The 13,665-nt window shown below is 38.4% G+C and overlaps 2 protein-coding genes across 2 annotated transcripts; one reads left to right on the top strand and one right to left on the bottom strand.

The window, feature by feature from the left end:
• The first annotated feature begins 259 nt into the window (after positions 1-259).
• LOC105044251 (polcalcin Jun o 2-like) lies at positions 260-797 on the top strand. Its single transcript, XM_010922073.2, has one exon. It carries the CDS (start codon positions 264-266, stop codon positions 795-797), a length of 534 nt encoding a protein of 177 aa, XP_010920375.2. The 5' UTR covers positions 260-263.
• An 8,997-nt stretch (positions 798-9,794) lies between these two features.
• Positions 9,795-13,335, bottom strand: LOC105044187 (peroxygenase). The gene is made up of 6 exons (XM_010921999.3): positions 13,165-13,335; positions 11,992-12,141; positions 11,399-11,484; positions 11,194-11,288; positions 10,943-11,068; positions 9,795-10,244 (listed from the first exon to the last, which is right to left on the bottom strand). Exons 1-6 carry the CDS (start codon positions 13,265-13,267, stop codon positions 10,094-10,096), a joined length of 711 nt encoding a protein of 236 aa, XP_010920301.1. The 5' UTR covers positions 13,268-13,335; the 3' UTR covers positions 9,795-10,093.
• Between the last annotated feature and the right edge of the window lie 330 nt (positions 13,336-13,665).

Raw genomic sequence — 13,665 nt, 5'->3', positions numbered from 1 at the left:
TTGAAAGAGAATCCGGAAGTTTGAAGAACCTCCGAGATTTCATGAAAATAATAGCTAAAAAGTTTGTAGATTACGACTCGGCCACGCTTTCCTTGCCATGCAAGGGCGCAGGAAAGAAAAAACACCCGGTGTCCTTCTTTGAGTCAAACTAGGATGCCGCAAAATAACCTACCAAGTCCCCAATTCTTCTCCTCCCTCTATACATACCAATCTAAAGCTCTCCAGAGTTTGTTCCAAGGAGCTCCGGATATACACTCTCTCCCATGGCTTTTCGTCAATGTCTCGGGAGGAAGAAGAAGAAGGGCAGCGCTTCTTCGTCTCTACCAGCAACCACGCCTCCGGTCGAAGACGAGCTCGAGCGGGTCTTTCGCCTGTACGACACGAACGGTGACGGGAAGATATCGGCGGCGGAGCTGCAGGAAACGATGGCAAAACTCGGCCATCACCCGGCGAATGATCATGAACTGGAGATGATGATGAAGGAAGCCGATGCAGATGGGGATGGCTTCATCAGCCTTGCTGAGTTCAAGGATATTAATGGAGCCGGTGAGGGAGTCGAGGAGGTGGATCTAAAGGAGGCCTTTGCAGTGTTCGACGAGGACCGTGATGGAAAGATATCGGCAAAAGAGTTGCAGAACGTGTTGAAGGGATTGGGAGAGCAGGTGACAACCGAGCAGTGTCAGGAGATGATAAGAGGAGTGGATCGGGATGGGGACGGGATGGTGAGCTTTCAAGAGTTCAAGGTTATGATGACCGGTGGTGGTGCTTTCTCGGGCTCGTCTTCTGCTTTTCTTTGATTTTTTTTTTCTTTTTTTCATCTCCCCTTTAACGAAGGCTATTCAAGTTTTGAATGGAGAAGAGCGAGTAAACCAGAATAATTGGTTAAAGAATAAAGGCTATTCAAGTTTTGTTGACATAAACCATCCTTCTCTCTCTCTGTGGTGTGAGTTAAATGTTGATGACAAACTATAGAAAAATTTTTGCCTGATTCTTGCTTTTTTCTTTTTTATCCGGTAGATGGTTCTCCAATATCATTCTAAGCCAAGTATTCTATATCGATGATTGTTCGATCGATAACTTAGTACTTATGGACCGTTTATTCATAATGCTATCCAATGTCATTTTTGACACATATTATTCATGATTTCCTACCGCTCTGGTACAGCAAAAATTTTATTTTATACTTTTATAATTTAAATTTTGTTTAAACGACCACACTTACATAATTCTGAACGATGGATGCGCGTATGGAGCATTGTGTCATTGCATGGCAATGGCATGATGTACTCGCAGAAGGTCAAATATAATATTCAACTAATATATAGATACGAACTTCTATCAAAAAAATATATCAGATACGAACTGTGACAACTGACCACTTAATTAGGAATACATCATGTTTTTTTGGTAGATCATATGGCAGGCACGTTTTGCACCAAAACAAAGATCATGAAGGTCACCGCAGTGATCGTACACCTCGGCTCACAAGTTTAAATACGTGGTTTAAATAGTGCCCAGGAAATACTTGTGTCTGTAATTTTATACCGATGGGATTTATCTTCGACTGATAGATCAACGTGGATAATTATTTTTTAGTAAATTATAAGAATATTTTTTTAATACATATACGTCTTCGATCTTAGAATATATTAAATTAATCTTTTAAATTTTTGAAATATTTCAATTTGATCCAACCATTTACTTACCAATCAATGGTGTTAGCTTTTTATTTCAATAGATAAAATTATCCTTTGCTTACATTGAATAGATCATTGAAAAAAATAGATGAAGGTGAGAGAGTAGCCATGGAGGGAGAGGGTGGAATCGTAGAGGTCAGTATGGAAGAGAAGGACGGTGCCAAAAGCTTTATAGGCGAGATAGGAGGAGGAGGAACAGGAGGAGGAGATAGGGCAAGGAGAAAGAGCACTTATGGGTGAGTTTAGAGGAGAAGAAAGATGATGAGGACAATGAGTGAGGAGAAAGAAGAGGACGAAGCAAGAGGGGCTACCGACAAAGAAGGGTGGAGGTGGAGGAGGAGGAGATGGGGACAGAGAGGTGGGCGGACTTGGATGAGGAAGAGAAGTGGGAGAAAAGAAAGGGGAGGAGGGGCAATGAGGGTTTACCAATGAGGTGGACAAAGGTGGAGGGAGCTACCATGAAGAGAGAGGACTCACAAATGGGCTTGGAGGAGGAGGAGGAAGGGGAGGAGGAGAAATAGAAGGGGAAAGGAGGGGTTGTGGGTGAGCTTGAAGGAGGAGAATGAGAAAAAAAGTGGATGAAAAGAAAAAAGAAGGGGAAGAAGAAATTGCCAGTGAGAAAGGGGCGGAGCTGGTGGGAGCCGCTGTGGAGAGGGACATGGATAGCCTTGAAAGAAGAGGAGGAGAAGTGGGAGAGCAGAAAGTGGAGGGGGAAGGGCTTGGAGGAGGATGATGAAGAGAACAGGATAAGGAGGAAGAGAAAGATGGGGAAGGCAGGAGGAGAGGCGTCGGCACCGGAGGTGGAGAAGGAGAGCAATCGGAGAGAAAAGAAGAAGGAGATGGAGAAAGAGTAGTTTGATCATTTTATAAAATAATAGTATCATTTCATGAATGGAGATAGATGGTCGGATCATACTGGAACATCTCAAAAATTTGAAGGACTAATTTGATATGTTTTAAAGTTGAGGAGGTATAAATGAAATTAGACTAAAATTGAATAGATATTCTTATAATTTTTTCTATATTTTTAGCAATTTTATACATTATATAAAAAAATTGCTCCTATAAACTATTTTTGTTTATAAACATGATTTTATATTATAAAACAAACAATGAGCTGATCTGGAGATTTCTCTCAAGCTAAATCCTCTCCCAAAGTTTGAAAGCCCTTGTTAATGTCTCCAACTCAACCTCTACTTTGGACTCATGATCAGGTATGTACCAGTTATCTTGGATACGTATATAAGATCAAGAAATTTAAATAATATCTTTTAGCTAGTTTTTTTGTTTGGTAAGATTTAAGAGTTGTTACATGACCAATGAAAAATAGACAAGAGAGTTATTACAATAAAATAAGCAAAATATAGCCATTTTCCCTGATACGTTTGATTTGTGATTAGAATCAGAATTGAAATATTTTTTATTAAATTTTTGATAAATTAATCAAACAAATAGGTGATTGGATTTCATAAAAATAAGAATAGGACTCTCTCAAACTAGATGATTGGAGTGGGAGTCATCCGTTCTTATACCCATTCCAAAATGCAACTCCACCAAACCAAGCACACCCTTCTTCTATTTTCCTTCATCTGAATATGTACATTATTTAATGATCATAGAGTTTATCCATTCATTTCATGAGTCAGCACGAAAGAGAATCTTTGTCGAAAATCTGGGCGTAGTTTCACCGGAAATGAAAGAGAGAGTTTACCTTCCGTGGGCTACATGGCCTCGTATATTACTGTTTTTCTTGACCTATGTAACATCAAAAGTTATCGCATGTCATTACCCATATTTAATTATGACAGACACCGACTCCTTCCTATGATGCACAGGAACAATGGATACGAGGATATTGCAGTTTCTAACACAGTGCAAGGGTAAACATACAGATGTAAACTCATCTATACATCATGGAATGCCCATGTAAAAGAGATAAACTGTAACATAAACATTTACTTGCAGGTGCTTTTCACCATCAGTATTTCATATATCATGCAATATTCAGCTCTGCAACAAGGCCTGACATCTTAGCGGATCACAGATGTCAAACGTATGCATCCAACAAGCATCATATTATTTGCATATTCCCTCAGTCATCACTATTTGGGTCATTTAGTGCACTGTGTGACCATTAGATACCAGGCTTGTCCACTCAATTGTGACGTTATTCATGCACACCAAATGCATGCATCATGTTCAAAGACATGTATCACCCAACCATTTGTTTGTGATTTGAGATCATAAGTGATGTGATCCACATGAAATTACTGCCAATCTGTAACTACATAACATGGAAAAATGTAATTAATAGCAACTAGAAACAAAATCACTGGACTGAAAATGGTAATCCTTAATCATTCAGGAAGGTCGCTAAACATCTTATTCTAATTATAATTAGTGTTTTGCTTGTTCGCTTCATTTTGAAAATCTGGACAAGCTAGAAGGGGAAACTGTTCAGAATTTTGTTCAGTTATAGATGCTATTTTTGAAAATATATAGATTTATATATTAGTCATTTTCTAATGCTAATGCAATTAAAGTTCATGATTATCGTTATCATTTTTAGCAAAAGATGTGCATTGACTCACACGATAATGGAACACCTTTGATGAATATGGGTCACAAGATGAGATGAGGCCTAAATGGATGCATGAAGACGCTGCTCCATATGAAGTTTGTGGTAGTGGCACGCATATATATACTATGCACGCATATAAATACTATGTTCTCTTATAGTCATATTGATAGAAGCATTCTAAAATTGCTAGGTGTAACAAAAGGTTTCGACTACCTATCAGAATCACCAGAAAAGCCTGGGACGTTATCGCCTCAACCACTTGCTGGCTGATCTGGAAAGAAAGGAACAGAAGACCATTCAATTTTGAAGACCTTACAGCAAATACCCTCTATCAGAGAATCTACTAAATGTTGGTAAGCTGGACCTCGGTCATTGAGGGTAAATCTAGACCAAGCATTCAAAAGTTATCCAACAGCTTCAGTAAGTTTTGCTTCGTCGGGCTACCATAAAACTGTAAAATCATTAGCAGACCTCAACTTCGTCTTCTGTTTCTTATTTTCCTGTAAGTCTGTAAACCTAACCTGTCTCTTTTGCTGGTTGACCCAGGTCAATCAAAACTTCCTCTGTACTCCCATGTAAACCCCTCATCCAGAATAATATATTCGGGTGGTAATACTTTCCGTTTTCATCAAAAAAAAAAAGAAAAAAAATGAAAAAAAGAAAGGGGTTTCGACATGTAGTGTCTCATCACTGGACATGGCCTACCATGTTGTATGTTGTGTGATTATTTGCTTATCAGTTCAGTTCAGTAATTATAGCTGTCCCATCAAGCAACTGACATATGCATGATGATGTGATCCAACATGTGTGATGAGTTTGCATATCATCCAACAATTTGCTCACAGAACTCAATTTATTTACCCGCATTTTTGTTTTTCTTAAATAACTAAAAAAATTATTTGTTATGCTTCAGTCTACTATTTTTTTCTGTTTTGCTTAACCAAGCCATGTAATTTCAAACGCTCCAAATGTTACTAGACTTTGAATCCTATGTGATTGTACCATGTCTTCTTTTCTCTACTTGTTCATGTGATTAGTTATTCAAGTTTGAAAATTTCTGTTATGTAATAGAAGTTGAATTCGATGACTGATGTTAGTTCTTCTTCATGAAACCCATGTTCAAATGATTGTCATAGGCTTTAAGCTACATTTTTGATTCACCAATACGGGTGCAAGTGCTTACATATAAACCATGTAAACAGCATGAGTTCAGATATAAATGATTCGAATGCCGAATGGGATGATACTAACCATCTAACTAGTATATCCTTTCATGAACTATCAAACCACCTATTTCTTTCAGTTAATCACGAGAATGTCTTTCATATATGCCAAGAACAGGGGAGCATTGTTTTCCTGCAACCCTAGCAGGTCTCTGAATTAGTTGTGTCGTTTTTTGTTTTACTGAATGGAACTCTGAATCACTTGCGTCATTTCTCCTTTTACACGCATCCTATACTTTTGACAGCTTGCCATATTATCTATCTAATAGCTACAAATATATAGTGAGACAGACTCTGAATCTACAAAATTGCCAGCTGTTTCAGACCAACCTTTCAGGGGCCCAATAACCTTTCTTTGTCCTGTAATACAATAATAAATTGAATTCTTAATCATTGGACTATGTCTAACTGAATGCATCTATGTCATACTTTCAGGTGGTTAAAGATGTAAAATTAATGGTGGTGGAAGGGGCTTCAATAACTTGATGGTCCCAATGAGGTTATTCTGGACAGCTACGAAGTCCATGATGCCTCAACCATTTCAGCATCCTCCTGGCAGTAACGTGTTCAAACTACATGTTTCTGTTGCTCTTGATGAGAGCTTTTATCTTGCCTTTGCTGAAAAATTATATACTTTGGACATTTATATTTTTCCATTTGACAGCCTTCTTCCTGAACCTGACCGAAGGCTTCCCTGACCTTTTTTTTACAGGCAAGTGCTTGGCACGTTACAATGCTCTGAATCTGATGGATATCAGGATAAATGCCATCTTCGAGGATGCGCTATATTATTCTACCATGTACTCTTCAACAACAAGGTAAATTTCCACTTGTAACTGTGCAAGATTTTAACTTTTACGAGTTCTTCCATTGCAATTAGGACATCTTTGGTAAATTCTTGCTCTGCTCAGGCATGTGAGGTAGTATACTCGTATATCCATAGTGAAAGTGGTTGTAAGAAATGATAATATATGTACTTTTTTTTCGATCCTGGACATTTAAATTGCATTTTTAAAAAAAAATAAAAATTCAATGCTGTTGTCAGGCTTATATGTATATTGATTGGATTCGAATTGATGCTAAGTTTTAACTATAATGTAGAATGGCGCTACTTAGACCACCATATGATTCCAAATTCTGTTAGGATGAGATTTTTTCTTTTGGATATATTAAGTAGTTATATGTTGTCATCTTTTGTTGTTTGCTTTTGGTTTGTAATCTATCACACAGTAAAGCTTTCACCTAAATCCTCATGGGGTGTTTACTTCAACAGGCCATGATCTGTAGCCTTAATCTATTAGGTTGATTATGACTTCTATATATTCAATTTACTGATTAATGAATTCTTGAAAGGATTCGTTATGTCAATGTGCTGAGAATTTTCTTCTACGAATAAAATAATTTTATATCATATCAAATTGATTTGATAAATTTAGATTGGATTTGGGTATAGAGAATGATAAAGGGTTTGGTGTTCGGTAAGGTTGGTAGAATGAGTTATGATGTTGATATGTTTTTGAGAAGCCGGAAGAAGCAAGGTGTTTCTCCTTGGTTAAAGATTAATAGGTAAATACTATATAGAAAATAAGGAGGGTACACGTTATAAGTACGTGTCAGCCCCGGTTTCAGCGCATATATATATGATGTTGATATGTTGAAAAAGAATTGAACGTTTACCAAAAAGGAAAAAATAATATTTTTTTCAGAAAATAATATTTTAATTAGTCTTCATTAGGTGCTGAATTTAACCATCTTTATCAGCTTTATATCTAATAAATACCCTATGATTGCTTTTTTATTTGACTATTTAAATATGATATGAATCTATTCTTTGCTCATATTCTTGCCTCACAAATCATCACTAAAAGCCAAAGGATGAATTCCTCAAAGCAATTTGATTTGATCTCTACCACTGATACCCTACACTCCTCGAAGATAATATATAGGCAACTGCTGAAAGTGCTATTAGAGGAAATCATGGACCTAACCAACCGTTTTGGTAGGCCCATGTTCTTCACGACTCCTTATCCGCATAAAAGTGGATTCCAAGTAATCCCTTTTGCTTGCCTAAATCAACATGACACAGATCTATCTATGAAGTGAAAAATTAGCAAAACTATGGAGCATATTGGCGTGGAGACCATTCCCTCATTAGCCAGAGGGCATCGATCTGAAAAGATAATGGCAAAAGTGTCAGACCTCATCAATTTACATTGGCCTATTTAGATGCTCTCAGCAAGGGGTCATCACCACTTGGTTAGGGGTTTGGCAATCTGAACTCAAATGATTTCTGGCCTTCAAGTCGGACCCTTGTTCACTCGAGCGCCTTCAGATCAGAAATCTGAATGTTGTCAGCTGGATCCAAGCTTTTGAACAAACTCAGATAGGATGTAGTGGCTGCTACTTTTTCAACTCAAATCCAACAAGAGGACTGAAGCCATATGTGAGATACTCTAAGCCACTTCCAAACTTAGTTTTGGTCAGACAAAATTGATGATCTTATAAATTTCAATACTCCAGTCCATTACAAAGATGCGTCTTCCCATCACTGATGCAACTGCATTAAAGTAGTAAGTCCTCTCCTATGCTCCCACCCAACTTGCATGACGTTCAGTGGAGGCAAGAAGGGGCCACATGTGGTCCATGGACAGTCCTTGTGGATGACTTCACTCTGCTGGTGAATATGGGCTTGAAGCACATTATTGATGTGGTGGGGCATATGATAATGATGGCTTCTGAGACGCTTTTCATTGTCTTCATCACTTTGGAGCTCCCTATAAACAAACATCTAGGCATTGGTATTTGATCAGAGCAAGGTTGAAGCAAGGAGATCCTAGAGATGATTCTCTTAAACCTTGGGTGCAAGAAGAGAATCCATGCAATGAACTGGACGAAGAGATTTACCCAAGAAGAGGGTGAAGGTTCTCAGGTGAAGGCGCGGCGGTCCATGCCCATGAGACAAATGTTGTGGAAGGTGAAGTCACGGTGGAGGCTGGCCTTGAGGTCGAGGAGTTCGGTGCGGTTTGGATATGACCCTGAGAGCTACTCCCAGAACTTTGATGATGGCTTGCTTCCTCAGTGATCAGCTTGTTACATGTCCAGCTTATTTCCTTTCAACTAGGCAAGTTTGAGTAGCTTATTCTGATTAACATTTGGTCTTTTTGCAGCTGTGTGTTGGCCAATTCATTCACGATTTGGTGGAAAAGACTAGTATATGCTATTAGCTTTTGTGTATATGCTCGCATTCTGGTATTCTTCCATCTGCCATTTTTTTTTTTTTTTAATGTTCTGATAAGTGATAAGTCGTAGATAATTAGATTTTTGAAACAAATGGCATCAATTTACTTCTTTCAGCAGTCGCACCAGAAATTTTTAAGTACCTTGTGAGTTTCATTAGGACTATCTTAATTATTAGACTGACCATTTTCTTGCCTTTAGTGTTCTTAATAAAAGTATAAAATAGCATATAGATTAATCCAATTTTTTCTGGTTGTTATTGCGTCCTATCTATGTCTTGCTGTCCGTAGAAGGTTGGAATGTGTCGCTGCCGAGCGGCTATAGCTGGGAAATATTTGAAAGAAACACTCTGTTATCTCACTGGATCTGCAGGGATGTCATTTAGAGAATGAGCTCAAAAGGCCGGTAGTTATATATTTCTTCTGTTCACCTAGATTTCTCAGAAAAGGAGAAGGAAGAGGAGAACTCTATCCAGTTTCATAATTTTTCTTACTTTGTAAAATATTAAGCATAAAAAGTAGTCTATTTGATTTTGGGTTTGACAAACATGTGCCGGCATAGAGGTTTTTGATTTCGAAATTGTAATTTTATGCTTTCGCAATTTAATTTTTCAGAATTTGGAAAACCTTTTGACTGTTTATGGGGGTACCTTCCATAACGCAAGAAAAGAGTAAAATGGTAAAAGATTAACATTTATTCTTGACACGAACAAAAGCTAAATCACGATGTCGCATAAATTACATAGTTTGATGATCTTCTACCGTAGCAAACATACAGGTAAAAAGGCGTCATCGCCAGACGAACGCCACCAAGTTTCAACCATTTCATACCTAAAAATTTCCATGGACAACCTCAGGAGGACATAATTTATTAGATTTTTTATTATTTATTTATTTATTTTTGAGGAACGTAATTTATTAGATTTCCTCGAGGAAACGTGACAGCCCCCACAACCCTTCTGCCTTATTTTCCTTTCTTAGAAGTTTTCTTTTTTTTGGCCCTTTACCATTCAAATCCCAGGTGATGATCTTATGCACCATAACGTTATCCATAATCTACAAAAGAGTATGATGGGTTTCCTTCTCCATACAAGACGTCCACGAAGAGGACACAACTACAAGCTACAACGAAGTGGGATTCACCATAAGCACAGAGACCCAAGGTCCAGCAAAACACACACACACATAGAGAACAACAGAAAAACTCCACAATATCTGGACTCTGTAGTAGCTAGCCAAAGAGACCATCCACCGTTCCACTGCCTAGGACCACACCAGAGACGGTAGACTTTACAGCACGAGAACTGACACGCCTTACTGTCTAAATGCAACACGATACATATATAGCCGAGGACTTTAGGATGTCTTATCATTTGATTTCCGCTGCCGGGCGCAATACTCGAACAAGCTCCCATCAAAGCAACGCCTGATGGCCTCCTTGGACAGGAAACCATCCTCGTCTCTAGCAAGTATGTACAGAATTATCCACTCCAGTTTCGCTGCAGTCCTGCAAACCATTTCATACATATTTAAGACCCCTTGTTCCACCACTAATCATACTCGCTAGATGCAACTAGAATCAGCTTGATATCGTACAATTGATTGGTAGATTACTTTACCTGGATATCTACACTGTCTGAAGACATCTATTGTTAAGAACACACATATATATCTTTCTAATATCCACTAGCATATTGTTAAAGCTGGGCATGCTACCAGGGTTGCACAGGCTTGACAATTCACCGGGGAGCCAAACTTGGGCCGCAAAATTCAACCCAGCTTGACTCTTTGTACATCTTTTTAGGTGAACGTCTTGTTAGCTCATCGCTAGTTTCTACATAGGGCCTCCATGCCTTGAGTAGAATAACTTGGGGCATGAGATATATTCTCTTGTACATGAAACCACGCGATGATAAAGAAAAACTTGATTTAGACTCTCTAACTAGTCATGCAAGGTGGTGTCAGTATGTAGTATGCTACGAGACGGTGAGATCTACTGAGTATCGATACGATACAAGATTGCATATCAATTCCATACTGGTATGGTAGGATGAATTTTGATCACCATTTCCAAAAACTCAAAGACTACTAGGTGTACGAGAGGAGGGCTTGAAGTGGAAATTTAGATCCAAATTGCACTCAGCAGACAGAAGTTGTGTCTAACTAGAGAATCTAATTTTGAATAAACGGGAGCTAAAAGCTCACCATCCAAAGAAGTCAAATGCCACTCGGTTGCTTTCCGTCATTCTCCACATCTCTCCGAATGTGAGCCTATCAGGGACGGTGCGCGCATATTTGCTGAAGATGTTCTCGAAATTAGCTGGAAGGAACCTGAAATCAAGATAAACGTACAAGAGTAACAAAAAAGTCAGAACAAACCAAAACTCGCAAGAGATTGGCTATGAATTCAAATGGAATTCTTCTAGGAGAGTTAGAGGCCAAAGCTAGCTGAATACCTGCCCTCAGTGTCATAAGTTCCACTATCACTGCCATGCTTCACCTTGTGGATGTTATGAACGTAAATTGGAAAGAAGGGAGAAGGTATCCATCCCTGAGGTGGAAATAACCAAACAAAAAAAAAAACAAAAACACACGCAGCAAATATTAGTTTGACTGATCCGGTGCTGTCTACCTTAAGTTGCATGAATAGATTAAACTTACTGGGAGAGTTCGCCAACTCATAGCTCCATTTATAACTATGGCCATGAGCAAAGATATTATCACATTGAACCCGATCGCTCTTGATGCTGATATGCCATGTCAGTCATTAAAAACCAGATCATGTATTTAGAAAAGTTAATGAAAAATCAATTGTAATAATATATTTTACGCTTTTTTTTTCCTTTATTTCTAATTATGGTTGCCATTTTTGTACCCACTTCATGAGTTATGTAAGATCCCTTTAGCTGGTCGGGTTGGGTCAGGTTCAGTTCAAGCCCTATTGTCATGAGTAAGCTATAGATCAAGCAAGCCAAACCAACTCCTGGATTGGAAGAGTTGGTGGGAGCCTGACCCTACTTGAACTGGACCTGGTCCATTCCCATTCCTATTTCTTATCTTTCCAGCTTAAACAACATGGTGGTTCTCATCCACATATCTATGTGCCTCACATTTGCTAGACTAGTCAGACTACATACATTTTTTTCAGAAAAGATTGCTAGACCATAGCCAGCAACCAAACATTCAGGCTTTACTAAATATTCAGAAGAGTATAACACAAGTTTCGAATTTAAGCCATGGCACATGAATATTACCTGAGTAAGTTTCCCAAGGGTAAACTATCCCATTATCATCCTGATCAAAGAAGGCAACATGTTGCTGAAGTACACTCATATTGTAATGCATATGATCCTTGGTTCCTTCAGGATGATTCACATCAGGTGCTGCTAGCGCTCTAGCCATGTCTGTAGATTCCAACCATAACAGAAACAGATAGCCAATATATATTTTGCTCATATAAATAAATTGGTAACAAAAAATGAATTTTTCATCATTTATTGGTATATTGACCACAATAACCTTATGTTCTAATCTAAATCCGCTGTCTAATTAAAGAGATCAGTTAGTTTCTCTCTAAAAATTAAAAAAGAATCATTAACAACATAATTCCTTCATCCTATTGCTTGGTGCTTCTGCCTATGGTTATTTATTCGTGGATTGAGATTCACAATTACCAATTTACACAACTCGGTCACCTAAGTTAGGATAGAAAATTTTTTCATATATCAACCAGAAGGTTTATCAAATCTATCTTAATCACTAACAGTACTATAGTTGGATCCACGGGGTTATATAGCACAAGTAATATAGAAACATTCTGAAAAAAAGTTATAGGAAGGGGAAAAAAATTGAGTGATTTAACATACATGAGAAAATTTTGAACAAATTTTTATCTCAATCTCCATATTCAATTACCTTTACGTCAAGCGTGCATCCTAGTTAATTATAAACTTTACCATCATGCATAATTTTTTTTATATATATTAAAATATTGTGAGGGCCTGTTTTAATACTTCTAGAGGAATTTGGCCGGTTGATTGGGCCTGTCACCTTTTTTTATTTTTTTCTTCCTTCCATAAGATTTGGGCTAGGAGTAATGGATTGGCAATGGGTTGTGGTCAAATGAACCTCTCGGTCCATGAATCTAACAAGAAACTCAGCTCCAATCCTGTACGACCATCTAAACAAGTTCTAAGTGCCTGATTTTCCAATCAGCCGCCGAAAGGGGCTAATTTTCTGGAACAACCTATTATAAGCAAAGGAGACTAAAATGGTGGGCTTTATTGATGCAAATCTATCTTCCTTAATTTGGTTTTGCTCAGAGCCTAGAAAATAACGTTCACGCTCTTATTTTCGGCTCAGCAGAAAAACAAGAGAGACAGCAAACATAAAATCAAATACAGAAAAGAAAACCATGAGGCACTCACAGGGCTTAGGGAGGTACTCCTCCATGTCTTCCCTCACCCTCCTCTCCGCCGTCACCGGAGCCTGCGCCGCCACCGTCTGCATAGCATCCTTGGCGTCCGTCATCTCTCTTTTACTCTCTCCACAGGGAGAACACCAAGACCTCCAGGGGGACGCTATTTAGAAAGCCAGAGCAAAGACAGAAGCGTGCAAGAAAGAGGAGAAACGTCGAACGAGGGACACGAGGGCACAGGCGACGTGGGGGCTTGTGTTACAAACGGCTGTCACGCGCCCTGAAGGACGGCAAACCTTGCGGACACGTGGTGTTCGGATTGTCTAATTGGAAACGGAAACGTTTTTTTTTTTTCCGCAGGATTCTACAGATAGTCTAGCGAGTGCAAGTGGTGGTAATTATAATTTACGAAATGTTGTGGTGTCGGAAAGGTATCTTTACTTCTACATAAATTATAAATAAAAATAAATAAAAATTAAATCTGAACTAATAAAATTAGTGAAATCGAATC

The sequence above is a fragment of the Elaeis guineensis genome, chromosome 4, assembly GCF_000442705.2.
Source record: "Elaeis guineensis isolate ETL-2024a chromosome 4, EG11, whole genome shotgun sequence".
Taxonomy (NCBI): Eukaryota; Viridiplantae; Streptophyta; class Magnoliopsida; order Arecales; family Arecaceae; genus Elaeis; species Elaeis guineensis.
The sequence above is the reverse complement of the archived record's forward strand: the minus strand, read 5'-3'. Positions and strand labels throughout refer to the sequence as shown.